Below are 21,149 nucleotides of genomic sequence, written 5' to 3' on the forward strand. Positions count from 1 at the left end.
ATTTAAAAAAAATTATTTTGTACTTGTCCAATAACCACAAAATGTATAATACATTATACAATACATGTATAATACATGTATTCATAGCATATTCATTTGTGTACATTTTGTGGAAAGCCACTTCTCACGTCACATTTTAAATGTATTTCCAATCTGCTGTTAGCAAATAAGTGTGCAGTGGAGATACTTCGCTAACCTTATTTGACTTCCTTGACTTTGCATTGGGTCCTGTCTTACACTGAAATGCATTTTTTCTCACTGAAAGCAGCAACAGAACTGTAACTGAACTCAGGGTCAGGTGACGTCGCCCCCTCTTTATGTCTGACTATGCGCTGAATTCAATGCAGACCAATCTCTGGCTGGGGGCAGGAGAGCCCCAGATTAGGTGGAGGCCTTTTGTTTGGACAACGCCCCATTCGGGATTTTGATGGATGTGGTAGCAAAGGCCCTGATAGTGGAGATCTGACCACAGATAGCCAAGACTGCGGTTCAGTGATCAGCGAATGCAAACACAGTGGCTTGTCCAGAAATTTCATTCACAATCTGCACGTGCGTGAAGCCAGTTCAAATTAAATGGTTTTTTAACCTGTAAAACTAATTGTGAATGAAAAAACACACGCATTTTTGTATACAGTAAGCTCCATAATGTTTGGGCAAAGACATAATTTTCTTTATTTGGCTGTGAACGGGCGGATTCCCTGCTTTTTTGTATTTTGTATTTTTCTAAATTTATTTTTTCAAATTTTTGGTTTCATCATGTGTAAATTACAGCACTTTTTATACATAGTTCCCCCATTTCCTGGCACAATTTCAATTCCAAATGTAAAATTGTGGAGTACATAGATAGCTAAACCAAGAAAAAATATGTTTTTGTCCCAAACATTATGGAGTTCACTGAATATAATTTAATTACGGAGAAAAGTTGATTGAAACCTGGTCTTAGTTAAGGACAGACTGCATATGACTCACCTCCTTGGGTTTGTTTAGTTTTCTACTGATTCACCAAGAGCACACTGCTACTCGTGGAACACAGACTGTAAATACAGGTTTTAAAGGAATGGAAAGAGGCCTGTCTGCCCAGCAAAACACTCCACCCACCCACTAAATCTTAACAGTCTGCGGCAGTTTGTTCCTGTGAGCTCACTTTCTCCTAATCACCGTAGGTAACTGCTTTCCTGCAAACCGAGTGAACAAAAACAATCCCCACAGTCCCCACATATAAAAGAAGCGATAAAGCTAAAAAGCCGGACTGCTCCTCAGTGCCTAAACAGTATCAGATCCCTGTGTATAAACCCTGCTGTAAAATCCAGCTATGCCAGCTTGGCTAGCTTGAAAATTGAGTTGGTCAAGCTGGGTATGAGCTGGTCAACCAGCATGGCCAAGCTGGTAAAAAAGCCGGTCTGGGTATAAGCTAGTTAACCAGCTAGTGCTAGTTGCTTGTCTGAAATAGTAGCTGGTCAACCAGCTACCAGCAGTTTCAAAACATAGCTCGAGCTGGCCAAACCATGTTGAGGTGGGAGCTGGTCTGAACTGATCAACCGGCTACCAGCTGTTTCAAAACCTAGCTTGAGCTGTTTTTTTCAGCAGGGAACACAACCTCTGATCTGAAGCAGAGGCTCACTGCCAGGGTCCATCACATTAATTTAACATGTTGACTTACACCGACAGCTAAAAGATGGGAGTTAAAGGGGAGTTAGAATCAGGGAGGAGGCATTTCGGGACATTGGGACGGTTACCTCACTGTTGAGGAATTTGACAAAGTTGGCTCTGTTCTTGCCCACAGTCTGACGGACGGTGCTCGTGGCCTTCTGGAGGAGGTCTTTGGCGTCGGACAGCTTGCTGCTGTACTCAGAGAAGCGTTCTCGCACAGGGGCGAGACGTCCCTTGGTGCTGACCAGCTTCTTCTCCATCTGACGGACACGTCTGTAGACTGGGAAACACGTTTTTAAACACATGTACAAATACACACACCTGTGCATACAAGTGTGCACACTGGTGTCATTTGCACCAGCACATAGGCACACATACACAAACATTTGCACACACACATAAATGCACACAATTGCACACTCGTGTATACTCACAAGTATGCATGCACACAGACACAGTCGTGAACACCCATGCTCATACAGTACATAAACAGTTACGAAGAAGGATATAGGCAAATATAGGAAGAATACAGTATACTGTAAACCTGAAGGTGAACCCCCCGCCCCACTTGATCTACATTCTGACACCTGATGCTACAGCAGGTCTCCTATCTCCCACTGATGGACAGTTGCCAGTGACAGAATTGGAGGCAAGGTGCAAACACAGACACGTGCTCAAACACGGACACATGCACACACACACACACACACATACGGACATACACACACACACACACACCAAAACACACATACACACACTGTTCGCACACATTCACACACACACACACGCACACACACACACACATACACATACACACACACACACACACACACAGACACACACACTGTCCACACACATACAATTACCCTGTATCTCTTGTTCTGAGCCTGCCCTCAACACTCACCCTCATGAGCTTCAGCCGACTCGTCAGTTGTGATGGGCTCTTTCTGGGACAGGTCCAGTTTCCTCATCCTCCTCACCATGTTCTCCGCCTGAGCCGTCTTCTGGCTGACCACGTCAGGGTCCACGTCCTGGTGCACACTGTAACGCTCCCAATCACTGATCATCTCTGGTTCAGGGAGAGAGCAAAGCCTCAGTAACACAGCAACAGATACCTTTGGAAGACAGCAGGCACCAGATAACAAGTGATGTAGAGAGACACAGGTCTTGACATTACCTTAAAGACAAGCTGAAATCAAGATGAACTTTTTCCTCAATAAATAGAACAGTTGAACAATAAATTCTTCATAGCCATACTTAAAGTATATATTCCAAAACATATTTAAAATTGCAATACTTCTGGTATTTTCACACCAACGTTTTTTTCCATCCGCTTCCTGGGCTACATGATTTTATGAGATATGGCGTCATTGTGTACCAGGAGACGTGTCAAATGTCAAATTTCCTGTTTCCATCCGATCCTCATTTGACGTCAAATCGACTCCCCGACCTTCCCCAAAATATCTGTTTCCCTTGTGTATACATCGTATCACCGAAGCTAATGTTGCTCTCCAGTAACTTCTGTTTCAGCTTGTCTTTAACCTTACAATCAAGCCTGCTTCAGGGCCTGGTCTTTTAATGAACATTTAATGACATTCAAGTAATGAAATAAGGGTTATTTTCATTGGATCACAAAAACATAACTAGTTTAAATTAAACGTATACTTTATTTTTATGTATGATGAAAATGTATGACAATTCTATTAATGGCAAGGCATGCTTTCAGTCTGAAAGTAGTGTATCGCTGGTACTTTACCCTCTATCACAATGTTGAGTGTGGTCAGATTTGTGGCCAGCTCATCGGCCAGATTGTAGCTCTGCAGGGAGCCTGCATCCACCGAATCTCTCAGAGTCTTCAATTTGGTCTCCTGTCATAGCCACCAATGCAGAAATAAACATCACAGTCACACCAGGAGACAGGCTAAAAATACTTTTTTCTTTGAGACAAACCCTTTGTTTTGTGCACTGCCATGTAGAATCTGATGTAAAACTTAAACTGCTTAAAATATGTAAAATAGCCTCGAGTAATTGAGTCCGAAGGAATGTGAGACAAATGTACTTTGCCTGTATTTCTTCAGGAACATTCTATAAACAGGCCCCACATAATGAGGTTGTACAGTGAAGCTTTTACCTTTCAAATGGATAAACAGCATAGAAAAATGTTGTTATGTCATGGAATTGAAGTGGAAAAGCCACTATTTTCCCTCTCCTCAAACTCTGGTCCTGTATTCATGCAGTAACTCGGGACAGGAGACGCTTATTCAGCGTGGGCTCAGGCGCAGATGTACCTTCTTTCCGAGTCGATTCATGTCAAACACTAGAGCAGCTGTGGCTGCCTCCAGTTCACCTGTCTGGGCTCTCATCTTCTGCGATTTATTTCTCCACCCCACAAACTGAGTCTGTCAACCAAACAAGACAAACGTGTATCACGTCTCCAGTAATCTAATCCAGCAATGCATTCTGACTCTAATATACAATTCTACCCAATTTCCTAACATGTATCATCACAAAAGAAAAAAAACCTTGCCCCTTGGGATGAATTGCATGTTTCTCTCAATAGTTTTCTTTGCCAGAGCTCGATCTAATGAAGGTAACAAAGCAGCAATTGTTTACCTGCAGTCGCTGGGCAGTGTAGTTGTAGTACTTCAGGCGGTCATTGGCAGCAGCTCCAGTGGAGATGTTAATTACACTGAGTTTGAGCTCATCCAGTGTCTTGTTGGACTGCCTTATGTCACCAATGAGGTACCATATGCACTCATTACAACCTGAAATTAGATATTTTGAGATAGTTTGGGCAATCTTATCTTTTGAGGGTCAAACAGCAGGCAGAGGTCTTGGATTACAAATGTATTTCAACTTCAATAATTTTTCTCCCTGGTCATATGTAAAATGATTCATTCTGAATAACTGCCACTGTTTTGATGGCAAAACACTGAAAGCAGTTTTTTCATAGACAAAGATGAAATAACTAGCTCAGCTAAGTGCAGACTCACTGATGTTGCAGACGTTGTCCTGTGGGATGATGGAAGGTTCCGGCAAACACTCCCCAGTGAGCATGTCACAGGGCCCGCCATCACAATCACAGCCTGCATTTCACAAATAAAATAAAAATATTTTTGGGTGCATGACAAGCTTTCATTCCACACGCAGTTTGAAATGGACGTAGGGGATGTACAGTAGAGTACAAATGTCTAACATATGAAACCCAAAGAGGGTCTCTTGGCTGAGAACCTTATACATCTGCTCCACTGTCTGGCCTGTAGTGTGGGTTTAGTGGTTTGGCAGCTGCGCAAGTAAGATGGAGCTGAACGGGTCGGTGATGTCACGGGACACTCATCTGCGTTAATCCCTGCAGTCATGTGCAGATGTCTTGAGGGCCACGGAGCTGCGGATATGCATTCCTGACATCCCAGAGGACTGGGAGTGGGAATAAGATGCTACTACAAGGAGCGGGTTGGGGAAAACTGGGCACAGTTCCAACAACTCTCTCACATCAGCTCAGCTCCTGAGACCGCACCATCTTTCAGATTTACAAAGATGGGGCAACATTAGCTCAGGAGGTAAGAGCGGTTGTGGGTTTGTCGAAGTGTCCCTGAGCAAGAAACCTAATCCCTAATTACTCCCGACGAGCTGCTTGGTGCCTTGCATGGTGTGAGTGTGTGTGAATGAGAGGCATTAATTGTAAAGCGCTACATAAATGTAGCCCATTTACCATTCGCTGTCTTCAGCGGGTTGGAGAACGCGCTCTACTCACTCTGGCAGCCCGAGGGCCCGTAGTTCCAGTGGCTGGGCTGGCATCGCTCGCAGTACCGGCCTCCGGCCCCCGGGCGGCAGAGGCAGCTCTGAGTGAGGTAGTGGCAGATCGGTTGCAGAGAGGCCATGCTGCACTCACACCTCCGGCAACCCCGGCAGCTGCTGAAACCAGAGTAGCCTTCCTGCAACGCACGGAAAATATTTGGATTACATCTGCGGTGTGTTTGTTTGTGCATGTGATGTGTGTGTGTGTATGTATGTGATGTGTGTGTGTGTTGTTCCAGACATATCTGCTGTATAGACACTGGCATTTTGATATTTATAAGTTTTGATAATACAAAAAAAGAAATAAATAATGATGGGGTGTATGGAGGCAATTTTGCATTTTCAAACCTTAAATCCAATTTCCAAATACAATGAGCCAATGAAAGTTCTGCAGAAATGGTGGGAAAGGTTGGGTAGGGTCTCTGGGAAGATGGTTGAGCTTCTCACCTCACACTGGTCACACAGTGGGCCAGTCACCCCAGGCTTGCAGTGACACACTCCTGTCCGGTCGTCACATGACATCGTGCCACACTTATTGCATCGGCACTCTACAGAAATAGAAGTAAACTCTTTCAGAAATAGTGATACAATCTTTCAGAAGTAGAATAAAATTGTTCATTCATCGGTTGAGTAGATAATGGTGCTAAGGAAACACTATACATTTAACAAATACTTTACCCTTGGCGTCAAAGTTCTGGTCTGCTGCGGAATTTAGCCACAAAATTTAACCTTAATCTTTAACTTTATTCAGGAGGTTAAACTTCTCCTATTACCCTTTTGGGATTTTTATTCATTTGCGTTTAAATATCCTTTTACAGTACAGTACTAATATGGTACAGATTACATTATCCATTTAAAAATATCAAGAAAGATTTTTATACCAATGTCATTTAACAATACTACTCTCACACCAGAGATCACAAAAGGAGATACATTGCTGGTCGAAGGAGGTGCAGCAGAGGAATCCAGAGCTCGTGGCACTAGAATAGGACTGACATTTGGACAATGCGGCCGGGACAACTGTATAAACACATCTAATGAATTTTCCTGTGTTTCATTTCACAGATTACACTCACAGCACCGCTTAATAAGACACACCAGGAAAAGGTCTCAAAGAGCTTTGGAGAACAAAGGCAGGATACAATCTGGAGTTCACCTGATGGAATCACCAGCTGCTCAACCTCTGCTCTATCACACCATGGTGAGCTAGGAGCGTGCCTCTTATTTACTGTTTAAAGGTGCAATAGGTCATTTCGGTCAAGAGAGGACCCTCAAACCAAAACTGTTTATCCCTCCCCCTTCTCTGTGACTGCACTGATGTTGAAACACCATTGGTTGTGGCAATGAGAACCAATGTTAAACCAATGAGCTTGAATTATTGTGCAGCTGTACAATGACTTGGTACAGAATGTTGGTGTGTCAACTGTATATTTTGAAACCCAAATTTAAGGACTATAAGCACAGGCAGAGGGTGAGTCAACATGTCAGTGAGCCTTTTTCAATGATAGGAAGGGATTTACAATGGTCTTGTAACAAAGTTTTAACACAAAAATCTTATATATTGAACCTTTAACTTCTTTGCTGATACTGGTCATTTACAGTGAGATCCCACGCCCAGCCCACGCACCTCTGCAGTTCTTGGCACTGATGGCGTCTCCATAAAAACCCGGGGCGCACTTCTCGCAGTTGGCTCCAGCAGTGTTGTCCCAGCACTTCAGGCAGTGGCCCGTCTTGTTGTGGCACTCGTTGATGATGAGGTTGGGGTCGGAGTTGCCATTGCAGTCGCACTTCTTGCAGGAGTCGCCAACTATCATGGGGTTCCCGTAATAACCAGGAGCACATCTAGCAGGACGGAGTGGAGGTGTAGTAAGTAACCGCCCAATCTGGGAGGATTCATCTGGCACATATTTTTCAGTTTGACTATGGTCGTCATTATCATGATTGTAATGATTTTCAGATCAATTCAAGTGGAGTTTCTGGGATTTGTTAACTAGCGCACTTGTATCGTGAATACTGGGGTGCTGATTTACCAACTAGCAGAGTATTTGGGCCGCATTAGGATAGTATTTGGAACAAATTGGTACAGTATTTGGTTGCCATTGCTGCAGTAGTTGTCCCCATTGGTACAGTAGTTGGGCCTCATTGGAACAGTAGTTGGGCCCCATTTCTACAGTAGTTGGGCCTCATTGCTACAGTAGTTGGGCCCCATTGCTACAGTAGTTGGTCCCCATTGGAACAGTATTTGGGTCTCATTGCTAGAGTAGTTGGGCCCCATTGCTGCAGTAGTTGGTCCCCATTGGAACAGTATTTGGGCCTCATTGGAACAGTAGTTGGGTCTCATTACTGCAGTAGTTGGTCCCCATTGGAACAGTATTTGGGCCTCATTGGAACAGTAGTTGGGCCTCATTGCTACAATAGTTGGTCCCCATTGCTACAGTAGTTGGGCCCCATTGGTACAGTAGTTGGGCCTCATTGCTGCAGTAGTTGGGCCTCATTGCTGCAGTAGTTGGTCCCCATTGGAACAGTATTTGGGCCTCATTGGAACAGTAGTTGAACCTCATTGCTACAATAGTTGGTCCCCATTGCTACGGTAGTTGGGCCCCATTAGTACAGTAGTTGGGCCTCATTGCTACAGTAGTTGGGCCCCATTGCTACAGTAGTTGGGCCTCACTGCTACAGTAGTTGGTCCCCATTGCTACAGTAGTTGGTCCCCATTGGAACAGTATTTGGGTCTCATTGCTACAGTAGTTGGGCCCCATTGCTACAGTAGTTGGGCTTGGTCCCTGATGGCACTGACCTTTCACAGTAGTGTCCTGCGTAGCCTTCCTGGCACATGCAGCGCAGGGATCTGCCCCTCTTATCACAGTGCACCGCAAAGCTACGGACACACAGAGAAAAGCAACATGAATAAAACAGTCCTTAACACACACCCTCCCCTACCACCCGGGTAAAATGCAGCCCCCTCATCGATACCCCCACTTACTTGTTTGAGGGGTGTGAAATAGGGCAGGCGCAGGGTCGGCAGATGTGATGCCCCTCTGGGGAGGTATCTGGGAGGAAACTATCCTGGCATCTCTCGCAGAAATCTCCTGTGGTGTGGTCCCTGCAGTTCTTTACAACAAGCCCAAAAACAGTCAGGAATCCACACATTCCACGAGGGGGTTTTTACACTCGGTATTAATGCCCAAAGACAGCCCATCCCAGCATGACAGATTCAGGGAAATTCTTCTCTCCCAAATTAGAGAACCCCCATTGGCACAGTGATCACATGCTGCACATCCCTCGTGATATGCGAGCACCTAACTCAAACAAAAGTTTTAGGAAAAGTCTCATTATAAGTGTAATACATTTTTAAACATAGTGTGTCTAAGAACTGTGTAACTACACACTCTGGTCAGTCTTACAATTGCACAAAACCCACAATCATAATAAACCTAACTAAATCAAACCTTTCACACAATCATTTTTTTTTTTTGTTCAATTTTGCAATACTGTGTTACTTTAAAATGATGTACTAAAATATATGTGGAAGTAACTGCAAACAAACATATTTCAATTTTACAACACGATATCCGATTTAATTTTACCATCGTTAGCAAAATGACACCATCAAGCAGACTTACTATACAAATCCCAGTGATGTCTTCACAGCTGTCGGAATGACCTTTGCAGTTGCATGGCAGGCAGTTGTTTAATTCGCTGAGGAAATATCCTTTTCCGCACACCTAAGAAGGAAAAGAAACTTTAGATTATTAAAACAGACAAACTATGTACGGCCCTCAACTTCTCCATGACTTGACTCACAGGTTAAGATGGCAAGATTTTTTTTCCTTTAAATTTGCCGGTGTCTAGCGAACCATACAACCACGCGCAGGCAATTTTAAGTTAAGTAGGCCAAAGTGCACCTGGAAATACGCCTTCAAAGTTTAAGCTGGTTTTAGCTTCTGCGCTCACAGGGGCAGAATCCTCTGCACTGGCATCAAACACTTCATCATATCAGCTTATGAAATATTGCTCTGGTCTAGATTCAAAGCCTCCTGTAACCAAAAGCAGCAGTGTGACTGATACTTCCGCACACAGACAGGCTGCATCCAGAACTATAAAACATCACTGCTCTCGCTATGTGCATGTGATCTGTTACACTCTAACTCTTCCTTTGGAGCTATGGCTAAGTGTCCAGTGATAGTTAGCCTGTAAACGTCTATATGCATAAAACACTAAATTGTGTTTATCCTAACATAAGGGAGGAGAGTGAGTGAGGTTTGTACTTCTGCAAAAATACACAGTATGAGATAAGCTCGTCTTTGTGTTCTAGGATGGTTGACCCAGCTATACTGCTCGTGCTATGTGCATGTTATCAGTCACACTTGAGTCTTTCTTTGGAATTGTGGCTACATGGATGTCCAGTGATAGTGACTCTGTAAGCATTAAACACTAACATTGTGTTTATCCTAACATAAGAGAGGAGGGTGTATGGTTGACCTACCTACCCTTCTGGAGACAGGACTGCCTGTGAACTGTGACATATTGTATTCAGGAAAGAGGTCTGGAGGACCTTGTTATCATCAGAACATCTTAATTTCCCTAAGTGACTGCTGACAGCTATGGCAGATCAGACAGTTCACGGTATTTCCAGTTCAGAAAGAGATACTCCACTGATTCATGGTTATGTGTACATTAGCAGTGAAGAACAACTGGGGTTATGTGGGGGGCGTGGGTTATATGTGTTTAAAGAATGACGTGTTTATGTGCTTGAGTTTACGGTGATAGGGATCTGTGTTATCTTTACAGACAGACATTTACTGTGCAACATGCCTAGGAGGTAGTCTACTCGGTTGCTGAATGTCTGAAAAAAATGAATCTGAGGTCTAGGTTTTGTCCACATCTTTTTAGTGCACCTGAACTGACAATGCAAATTTAGCAATGCCAAACAATTATCTGTAGTCTTTGTGTACTTAACACTCCAAGATGCATAAGTCTGCATGTTTTTGTTAGCCTCATAATCCGGTGCCAGCTGGGAGCTCATCCAGACTCACTCCAAAACCTCATCAAACAAATCCTCTCATCGCCTCACTGCCCCAGTGCCACCGTGCCCACCTGCATGCCTACAGCTGCCACAAACAGGCTGTCCCCTGCGTGCCTGGATATCCGCTTCCTAATCCCGTAACTGGCCATATTGGGCTTGCAGGTGTCCGCATAAAGACACTCTTTTCTCCCACTCTTTCCGGTATGAGTAAGGGCACGGCGCTGGTCTCAAAATACTGGAGAAGACATGTCTCAGTGTAATCCTGAGCTAGTCCTCCGCGGCTCTCGTTAGCGAAGCCCAAGGCGAGGTTTTGCTACTGTAGCGTGATGTCAAAGGTCTGCAACCCCTAACCTCCGTCCGAGGGAAATCTGTGGCCCTATTTACAGATCGCCCCTTCCCCACAATGCCACTTTGTTTTTGGCGAGCCGGAATGCGGGGTCCAGTCCCGTCGTCTCAGGCAGTGAATCGGAGTTTTATGTCCCGTTCGGCATTCGCCATAGCACAGGCATTTCTGGAATATGCGCCCAGTTGCATTTTTTGCGATGCATTTCCCCCCCTGATTTATTTGCTTTTGGGTCTGTTCAGACAAAGAAAGGGCTCTTGTCTGAACTAATGCGAAACATCCTGTGAACAGCCTTGCTCTCATGTTCTTTGTGGCGGTGCAGATTTTTCCTGTAACCCCTTCCTGCAGTTTTCCGGACTCACCCGCAGTAAAACAGCAGCCCCGGCCCATATATCTGAAGGGTTGATGGTGGAATGCGAGGGTTCACTGACGTCCTGCCGCAACGTGAAACGCAAGTTCACGTTAGCCGCATGTGAATTATGAATGGGGGACAATCAATCTTTTTACACGTATGTAAAAAAGCCAATGGTGAAACTGCAGCCAGGCTAGGGAAGGCCTTATGGAATTTGCGTGCGTGTATGTGTATGTGTATGTGTATGTGTGGGTGTGGTGTATTGTGTATTCTGTGTGTGTGTTTGTGAGTGTATGTGGGTGTATTCTGTGTTTGTGTGTATGCTGCATATGTGTATATTGTGCATGTGTGTGTGTATTGTTTGTGTGTGTATGCTGCGTGTATATTGTGCATGTGTGTGTGGTTGTGTGTATACTGCATGTGTGCATGTGTATGTGTGTGTATGTGTGGGTGTATTGTTTGTGTGTGTATGCTGTGTGTGAGTATTGTGCATGTGTGTGTGGTTGTGTGTATACTGCATGTGTGTGTGTGAGAGTGTGTGTGTATTGGGTGGACTGTTTGTTTGACGGTGCCATTTAGTCACTGAAGACACAGGTCAGCTAAAAGCAGTGTTCCGGTGACCTCTGGGCGCCTTCAGGCATCTGCCAAGCAGTAATGAAGTCTGATATGATCTCCAGCTGTAGGGAGTTTTTGGAACGACTCAACAGCTGGGCCATGTAACACATCTGCAACTCGCCGAATGCAGGATCGTGGGAAACTGGGGCAGATGTTTGAGCAGCGGGATCCAGAAAGTTCCAAACTGTGCGAAACACTTCATGCTATCATCAACCTATCATCTCAGATCTGGCCTCAAATTGCTACTCAGCTGTCATTGGCTATGAAACTATGAACCTCCCAAATCTGTCTTGCTTAGAAAAATATGTGTAAGTATTTGAATTAGCCACCAATTCATGCCCTTTGAGAGCTTACTGTAGTTCTTTCAATATAGCTCTAAACAAGGCCAGTTTGCCATTTGTTAACCTTCAGAAGAAAGAAGCGATTCTAAGCCATTCCTAATTACATTAGAATTCCACACAAATTATAATATCTGTATCGTCCATCTGTGAACGCGTACTGTTATGTGAGCAATTCCAATTCAGCGTGTGCCCACGAGTACAAAGAACAAAGATGACATTCATCCTGCTCTATAGCTGCCCTCTGTCTTATGCGTGGTTCTTTCCCTAAGTTGTCACGGCATCGTGCTTCCATTGGTCCGAACTCCTCCTCAACACTGCAGGGCAGACAGGCTTTGAGCCTTCATACGAGGTACATTGATTTAGGTCTCGTACTGAGCCTGTGCAACCAGAGTGGATCTGTAAAAATGCAGAGGGATCTTGGCTTTAGCAAGCGGAGGGTTTTTGTACGCCGGAGGGCCTGTCCAAAGTAAACACATCCCTTGGGTCAGAGGTCATGGGACTGTAGAGCTATCATCTCCTCTCACGGTGAGGGAGAGTCCGCTGCAGCCCTGCTTGTACCCCATCCCTCACAATGCGCCGCGGCTGCTTTGTTTACATTGGCTCCACCGAGCTGGAGAGCCGTTGGGTTTATTGGCAGGCCCTCCCCACGGAGCCGAATTCTGGCTAAACACAGGGCGTGTTTGCTTCTCTCTACCACGGACTGTTTCGCCAAATACGACAGGCCTTCACAGCTAGTCGAATTACGAACAGGCTACAACGATCCTCTCCCGGTCGAGTACAGTTCATAATTGCAAACCAAACTCTTTCAGAATCAAAACATTGAACAAGTGCTGTCTTTTGTTGCCCCTTGTACTTGTGGGAATACGTAAAGCAGATTATTATTTCTGGCTGTCCTCTTCAGAGGCTGTTATCAGGCACTGCAGAATGAAGAGCTAGGCAAAATGCACACTGACTCTGTCCTGCTGTAGCATTTTGGTACACCAAGGGGGCCTCAGTCCTGGATCTATTCTTGGCAATGTTAATGGGGAACATCAACCCCCTCACTCTCTGCACTATAAATGCATCACCACGTTTTTCCATGTTTCCCCTGCCCTGCTCGCCGTTGCTCTTTCCTTCTCTCTCACTCCGACTCTGCTCAACACCCAGCAGCTGGCTTCCATTACGGCTCTGCCAGGAGCCGAGCGGAGCTGAGACAGGCCACTGTGTACAGCTCAGAGCCCGTCCAATCGGAATCCATCGCTGAGTCAAAGCAGCTGTGGCCACAGGGCCGTGAGATCAAGCCCCGGGTCCACAGAGCCCTCCTGATTCCCATTAGGGCACCCACACCCTGCCCCCCCCCGACCACCGCCCTACGCTACCCCCCACTGAGGAAACTCACTCATTCTGTCTGCAACTTACAGCCCCAGGTCCTCCTACGTTTAACCTGATGTCAAAAACAACACTGATGGAGCTCATATGTTCCACACCTGCACTACAGCCACAATGAAAACACTACAGTCCTAACTTAACTTCTCCACTAAGGCTGCCTGTGCCTGCTCCCAACTTTTTCAAACACAGTTTCTGTGGTGAAGAGAAGTAACCAGTTATCCCCCATGCACACTTCACAGTTAAAATGTCCAGTATTAATTCAGCTCTAACAGCACAGCACATACTCTATGAGCCCATATTGTACTGAGCACAATAGGGATCATATGCACTCTGTTAGAGTTGATATAACACTGGCCACCACCCCCTCTTAGACAAGCGACTGCACCCGGGCATGTAATGGTTAGAGAAAGCGCTCTTACTTTCAGCACCGTGGTCTGCTGTTCCCAGGACCGGGCGGCCCCCGCCTGGCAGACCAGGCTGGCGAGGACGCAGAAGAAGCGCAGCGAGGGCGGGGGAATGAGAGCCATTTGCTCGCTGCTCGTCCAGAAAAGCGTCGGTCCGCTCAGTCCGCTGGCTGTGGTGGAGTCTCTCAGGGGCGAGCGCTGCTCCCTCGCTCTCTCTCACTCTCTCTCCGGTCGGTTTAGCTTTTCCACTGGCCCGACCTCCAGATGCGGTGCTACACTCTCGCTCTCTCCAGCCCAGCCCAGCCCAGCCCTGTCCTGTAGAGCAGTCTGTAGTGTATGCACTTCCTCTGTCCTCCCCACACCACTCCAACCCCCCCGAAAAAAACTTTGCCTCCCCAGTGCCTGATCTTAAATCGCATTCAGATGGGAAGTCAAGAGGAGTGCTAGAGGGAGGGAGGGAGGGAAAGAGGGAGAGGAAGGAAAGACCATAGACAGTGTGGGAGAGAGAGAGAGACACAGAGAGGGAGAGAGAGAGAGAGAAACACAGAGAGGGAGGGAGAGAGAGAGAGAGTTTGTCAGGCAGGGATGGTCTGACAGACAGCCTGTGTTGTCCTCCATGCCACCTCACACCCCCAGGCTAAGTTATGCAGATTTCTCCGAGGCCATGTTCGGCTGCAGACTCATTCTGCCCGTGACCATCACTCTTCACCTTGTGCCCTGCAGGCTCCTCCCCCTGGTCCGCTCACCCAGAACGGGCACCATGCACCCCTCCCCCCCTCTCCCCGCACACACACACTGCCTCTGTTTGTTTTCCGAGGTCATACCCCTAAAAGTCTCAAAGAAGGTGTAAAATTCATTAAAACCGTGTCAGAGGCCGTACCATCCATTCAGCAAGGCGACAAGACGAAGAGCATTCAACAAATACAGTACCAGTATCTATGCGTGTGTGGGTGCATGTGTGCGTGTGTATGTGTGTGTGCGCGAGCGTGTGTGCTCGTGCGTGCACCCGTGTGTTTACAACACAAACCCATGACTAAACAGATGCAGTTCATTTGGTCTGCCATTAGATTGTAATGAGGGGTTTTCTCCCCTTCGCACAAAGGACGTGTTGTTAGCGGTTCCAAATGCAGAGCGGTTATATGGCCTTTGCCATGGATACGGCGCGGCTGTCTCAGATGACCAATAAACAGGTCATCGGATTCCTTTCATGCGTGTCGGAGAAATTGCCTTGGTCTCCCACAGTAGAGTAAACAAGAGGAATGCACTGATAGAAGTGTGTTAGAATCACACACCCGCAGTCATAACAAAAACACTGAAATAATGCTGAAGGAAAGAAAGAAAAAATACTTTAAACCTATAAATAAAAGCCTGACAGTTACCTTTACCTTCTGCTTAAAATAGCATTGAAGAAAACTCTGTTAAGTAAACATACAGCAAACACTCAAAAACAAATCTCAGCTATTTTCATGGCTGCATACACTCAAAGTCCTATCCCTCTGTGAAAATGATTAAAACAAGCATAACAAAGCATAATTCACCGGAACCAAATGATACTGTATTTGTGGAAAACATGCTTGTACAATTTAACATTGGTATCCATAGCATACAAATATGGCTTGCTGTCTTGCAGATTTATAGTTAATAATAAGACGTTTGCCACACTGGAAATTAAATCATTACAAAACCAATGAGTATCAATCACAAGCAATCTGCAAGGCCCTCTTTAGCCCTACAAAGACAGTGTGAGCATTAAGCAGTAAGCATTTTCACAGTTTCAGCAAGTTCACTCATTTTGGTCAATGGATCTTTTCTAAAATGTGTACTTGGTTATGTGTGCTCGTCCATAATACATATTTGGGGGTGATTCTAATGCTTTTCTGACTGATCTTAGTGCTGGCTTCCTTTCTAGTTCAGGGTTATTGGCCATCATGATCTTGACCACCTGAAACAACACAAAGAGGAAGTGCAGGAGACAAGCACAAATGAACCTTCTATTCCATTCATCTTTGAACATTTTCTTGTTTTCTGTTTAATTTTCTTGTATACAGTTCTGACAGAGTAGTCATATCAGTCTTTACAAGGACTAACGTGCGGTCCGCTTTCTTTCCACCACTTTACACTTTACACATACTGTAAACCCTCATGTAGTAAATTATTATATTATATATAGAAACATATAGAGAAATTGAGATTTACGGCAAAAGGAAACTGAATATAAGTGAATATTCTGTGTCCTTTAAACTGCAACTTTTTGAACAGAGGAAAAGATGCACATAGTCCCAACTTACATAATTGTGGGATGGTCCTGGAAGAAGTGCAGAATAACATCATTCCACAAAAATCTTCTGAAGAATTCCTGTGGTTTTGAAGGAAGAGGACATAAACACGCACTGCACTATATTGGGTATACATCCAGCCATATACATATTACAAGATGTTCTTTTTCTGGAGGGTTAATACATTACATTCAAAGTCCTGATATATTATGACAGTGCAGTACTGTGGGTTCGGAGTTAGGTTTACATGCTTACAGGGCTGCAGGTTCAGACCCCTGGGGGGACACTGTTGCTATGCCCTTGAGTAAGGTACTTAACCTGAGAGCATTGGTGCATATCCAGCTGTATAAATGGCTAACATGGAAGAAAAGGGGTGCACGTTATATAAGCTGCTGTGAACAAGGCTGCCCACTAAGCAAATAAGGCAAAGTACTGTACTTCACAGAGTGGAACAATTTTGCACAGAAAAATAAATATAAACATTTGGGCTCTCTCTCTCTCTCTCTCCATCTCTCTCTTTCTTTCACTCACTCTCTCATGCACACACTTATGTATATGTGCATGCTATATACATTCAGTGACAAGTTTTTTAGGTAGACCTGTCCATAAGCTTGTTAATGCATATATGTCATGTGGCAGCAACTATGTGCATAAAAGCATTCAGACATGGTCAAGAGGTTCAGCTGTTTTTCAGACCAAATGTCAGAATGGGGAAGAAATGTGATATAAGTGACTTTGACCGTGGATTGATTGTTGGTGCCAGACAGGGTAGTTTGAGTATCTTAGAAACTGCTGATCTCCTGTGATTTTCACACAGAACAGTCTCTAGAGTTTGCAGAGAATGGTGTGAAAAACAAAAAATATCCAGTGAGCAGCAGTTCTGTGGGCAAAAACACCTTGTTAATGAGAGTGGTCAGTGGGGAAGGGATAGACTGGTCAAAGCTGACAGGAAGGTGACAGTAACGCAAATAACCACACATTACAACAGTGGTATGCAGAAGAGAACACCCACTGTGTCAAACCTCTAAGTGGATAGGCTACAGCAGAAGACCAATACGTATAAAAAAGAAGCAATAAGAAGAAATTAGTTAATAAGAATAATAAAAAGTAAATAAAAAAATAAGTGTAATAAACTGCTCACTAAACATATACACATATACACATGTGCACAATATATACGCTTCTGAAAGACACTGTTACAATATGAATGTTTAATAACACGAAAGGCCATAAAAAGGTCCATCAAACACTAAAAACAATGGATACATAAAACTGAACCCTGGTGAAGTTTGTGTCCTTTTCTCCCCATCTGGATTTCACCTTTGTGTTCCAAAAAGAGCAGATGTTCCAGCGCACTGAGGGGGGACACTTCCTCATCTACTCGGCCCCCGGAAGGCCCCGCAATCGTTATTCTTCTCGGCAAGAGCATTTGTGACCCATCGTAATTAAAATTAATATCAGTTTGTTACCAGTGGAGTTTTTCGGAGGGGCTCAGGGGAGGGGAAAGACGATCTCCCCCCCCGCTCAGAAGCACAGCTGTGTGTGGTAAGTGTAGACGTCTAAAGGCTCCCCTCAGACTCTCTGATCTCCATAGATTCTCAGGAGACCTTACTCACAATATGGTCACCTTCTGTTTCCGTGGCCCCCATTAGCTCTTTAGGAGTGGGTATTAATTTCACCGAACAAATGCCTGTCCAACACTCACTCAGGCGTACTTATTTTTGTGCATATTTCATTTTTTTGACAGCAGTAGTTTTTGGCTTTACTTCGTACACATAGCCACATGGTTGCTGTTATTAATGTAAGGTAATAATTCACTGGATGGCATAATTAAGAGCTCAGGCAGAAGAGAAATGTACAGCATTCTAGAGCCAGGGTGTTCTACCCCCTCCACATATTTACGATAAATCAAACATTACAAACTTATGAACTCCCCTTCGTGTGAACTACAGGCACAGTGATTACTGAGAGAATAAACATCACATATCGCTTATTTTTCCTCCAAAGCCTGAATATATCTAGCAGGATTTCTAGAGCATGAAATTCCCTAATCTCTTTATTTTTTCTCTTGGAGTTTTTCAGAACCCTGGGTTGGCTGTTGTCTATTAGCCATCATCCTATAATAATACTTATATCTTCGAGTACAGTACATATCCAATCGGTGAGCTCCTTCTGAACCCTCCATTACTAGATTGTTACAGTAACGATAACAGCCTGGTGGATGCTTGAAATTTAAACATAGGGGACAGTACAATGCCTGCATGATTTCTCAAAAGAAAACCTGCGTCCTGTATTCTGCTGCGTATACATCATGTGTTGAAATTGAGGCCTTGGAATATGATTTGTTACCCTGAAGGGACTGATTGTATAAATGTAATGTTGTATCACATTGATTTAATATCTGGGGAAGGAAACTGGATAACTGTTTGCACATGGGCCAAACAGTTATAAATGCATACAGGTATGAACACCATAACCATACAGTCCTTTACACGAGCATCTACACATGCTTCATAAAGTGTCACAGTATTACTTTGAAGGAGCTGTTATTAATAAAGGGAAAGGAATGCTATTTATTGTTAGTTTTATATGTTGTGAAGCTGCTTCCCTCTGCTTGGGGAAACAGGAGAGAACGGGATCGGTTTGCGCTGGTGATTAAAAACAGATGTGAAAGGCGGGGGACGCCGTTGGGCAGGGGCGAGGGGGGGGGGATGTGTGTGTGTGTGGGAATGGACTTTTACACAGGCCCTGAGAAGAAGCCTGGCTCCATGGGAGAATGAGTCATTCCGACCCTTGTCTCAGGGAATCGGCCCATGTTGAAAACCAATACGTCCAGACAGTATGCCGTCTATGTTATCACAAGGCCTGGATGGACTGAGACGTCTTGACATGCAGTAGAATCCCCATTGGTTAGTGCCATTTCCTTTGCCCCCTGAAAAAGCGGAAAAGCTAAAAACTTTGCTCAGTGGCTACGATATGATTTAGGTTTGTTGTGTCCGCTTTGAATTACGGAAATACAGATGTCCTATATTAGCATCGTTGTGAGTCTCTAATTAAATCACAACCTTGTACCGCATTTAATTGAACCACATTCCTAAGCCTCCATTTTCACTGGACACAGGTTTTTAAGACTAACGGTAATGAAAGTGTACAGAAATGCGTATAATGGGAAATTATTTATGAATGCGTCCATTCATCTCCTCCTGACCGGTAAATCATGCTTCCACAGGCCAGATTCACCAGCTGTGTTACCACGGCAGCGAACAGCTGTATCTGTACAGTGCGGTGAAATGATGTCTTACAGGATAACGAGTATTCAGCTGTTCTTTCTACTCCATCCAGGTGACCTGGGGTCACATGACCTCAGCGGGACAAGAGGACAAGAGCTGGAATAGAGGGGCTGTCTTCGCCACTTGAATGCGTGGAGGAATATTAAAAGACTTAAAGTATATGGCAGCGAGAGGGTAAAGTACTGGTCAAACTACTATGTCTTACGATAATCACAGCAACAAACAAGACATGAAAAAGCAATAACAAAAATAATATAATGAAGACTGAGGTGAAAGAAGTTGAGACAACAATGAAATGGAACATGGCAGACATGTAAAAGTACACTAAGTAAGCATATTTTCTGTAACCATAGTGATGTGCACTCACAATTATGCCTCAGTCTGGTATATAGCCACCACATAAAACAAAACAAAATGTCTGTTAAGTGCTTAATATATTGTACACATTAAAGCAATGGAACTTGAATTAGCTTGTTAAATCCCTCTCTTCACTACAAAGGGCTTATACATGAATCGAGTAGCCTACAGACTTGCAGACACACCAGGCTTTGAACGTGAACGGTTGAAATCCTAAAGAGGGAAGATAGGAAGCGTCTTGTTTGAAAAGCGCGTTCCTGCACAATCTCAACTCGAGTGGTACATACGAGATAGCAGCTCCTCTCGAAACAGGCAGTCGCACCGAGGGTGCTGATTGCCTCCGCGCAGCGGCTGAGATAATGGGGCCCTGTTATCTCGGGACGCCTGCAGGAGCTGTCAGTGACAGGGACAGATTTACCACCATGCGCCCGACAACACTGGAACGCTAGACCGGAATGGGCCTTGAATAAAATACCCATTCCAACCCCCCCCGTGGGACACCCTTGTTGATCCGCCACAGTTTCCGAATGAATAATCCAATCTTTTCAATCTGATGAACACCGTATAGGTCGAAATGTTGTTCATTTGTAAATAAATCACGAGGAGAATTTAAGTAGTGACTTGGTACAGTCTATTACCTCTATCTGAATTGCTTTTTTTATTCCGCAGCTGTGAATAACACAGGGTGAAGTTTTAATGTGTCCTTTAATGCAATATCTTGCATTAACAGAAAAAGTCAGCACATATTTATTGATCAAACTAAGCTAATTTATGTACCCGACGGGACCTAGTACAAGATAAAACCGGTTTTCCATCAAGTAAAAATAGAGTATTTCAGCTACAACGGGGCCCTCTAGCGTTGAATAACTGAACAGCGCCCTGTGCTGCATTTTGACATCTGGCATAATAGTACCACAGCAATAAATAATGAACCATTTAATTTAACATTTAAAACATGTGAAATGTAACATTCAATCTACAGTCCCGTCTCAAACATAATCATGAAATTAATCTGAAATTAAAACGTGTATGAATAATTCCAAAGCAGTATTATTAAGAAATCCCCTATTGAGCTTACATGCAGGCTTTTTTGGGTTGCGACATACTTTGTCATGTGCAATGATTCGGTTTCACCACAGATGTATTTGGTACAAGTTGCATGGATGCACTGCACATGAATTCACACTTTCAACAGAATTTCATAACATTATGTAACCTACCATATAAAGGTTTATTTTAAAAAATAGTATATATATTTTGAACAGAATGTAATTTGAAAAATGTTAATTTGTGTCACAAGACAAATCTAACAAAATTACCAGAGCCACA

General features: G+C 44.3%; 1 protein-coding gene across 1 annotated transcript in view; it reads right to left on the bottom strand.

The window, feature by feature from the left end:
- Positions 1-14,249, bottom strand: part of lama4 (laminin, alpha 4) — a 30,291-nt gene extending 16,042 nt beyond the window's left edge. The window contains exons 1-13 of the mRNA XM_061243709.1: positions 13,913-14,249; positions 9,072-9,173; positions 8,432-8,559; positions 8,246-8,326; positions 7,076-7,290; positions 5,896-5,996; positions 5,405-5,585; positions 4,644-4,736; positions 4,264-4,415; positions 3,939-4,049; positions 3,407-3,518; positions 2,555-2,719; positions 1,737-1,930 (exon numbers count right to left, since the gene is read on the bottom strand). Of these exons, the coding sequence (XP_061099693.1) occupies positions 1,737-1,930; positions 2,555-2,719; positions 3,407-3,518; positions 3,939-4,049; positions 4,264-4,415; positions 4,644-4,736; positions 5,405-5,585; positions 5,896-5,996; positions 7,076-7,290; positions 8,246-8,326; positions 8,432-8,559; positions 9,072-9,173; positions 13,913-14,020 (1,743 nt within the window). The 5' untranslated portion in view covers positions 14,021-14,249. The remainder of the gene's footprint in view (positions 1-1,736; positions 1,931-2,554; positions 2,720-3,406; positions 3,519-3,938; positions 4,050-4,263; positions 4,416-4,643; positions 4,737-5,404; positions 5,586-5,895; positions 5,997-7,075; positions 7,291-8,245; positions 8,327-8,431; positions 8,560-9,071; positions 9,174-13,912) is intronic.
- Positions 14,250-21,149: the final 6,900 nt, after the last annotated feature.

Source organism: Conger conger, chromosome 5 (assembly GCF_963514075.1).
Source record: "Conger conger chromosome 5, fConCon1.1, whole genome shotgun sequence".
Classification (NCBI taxonomy): Eukaryota; Metazoa; Chordata; class Actinopteri; order Anguilliformes; family Congridae; genus Conger; species Conger conger.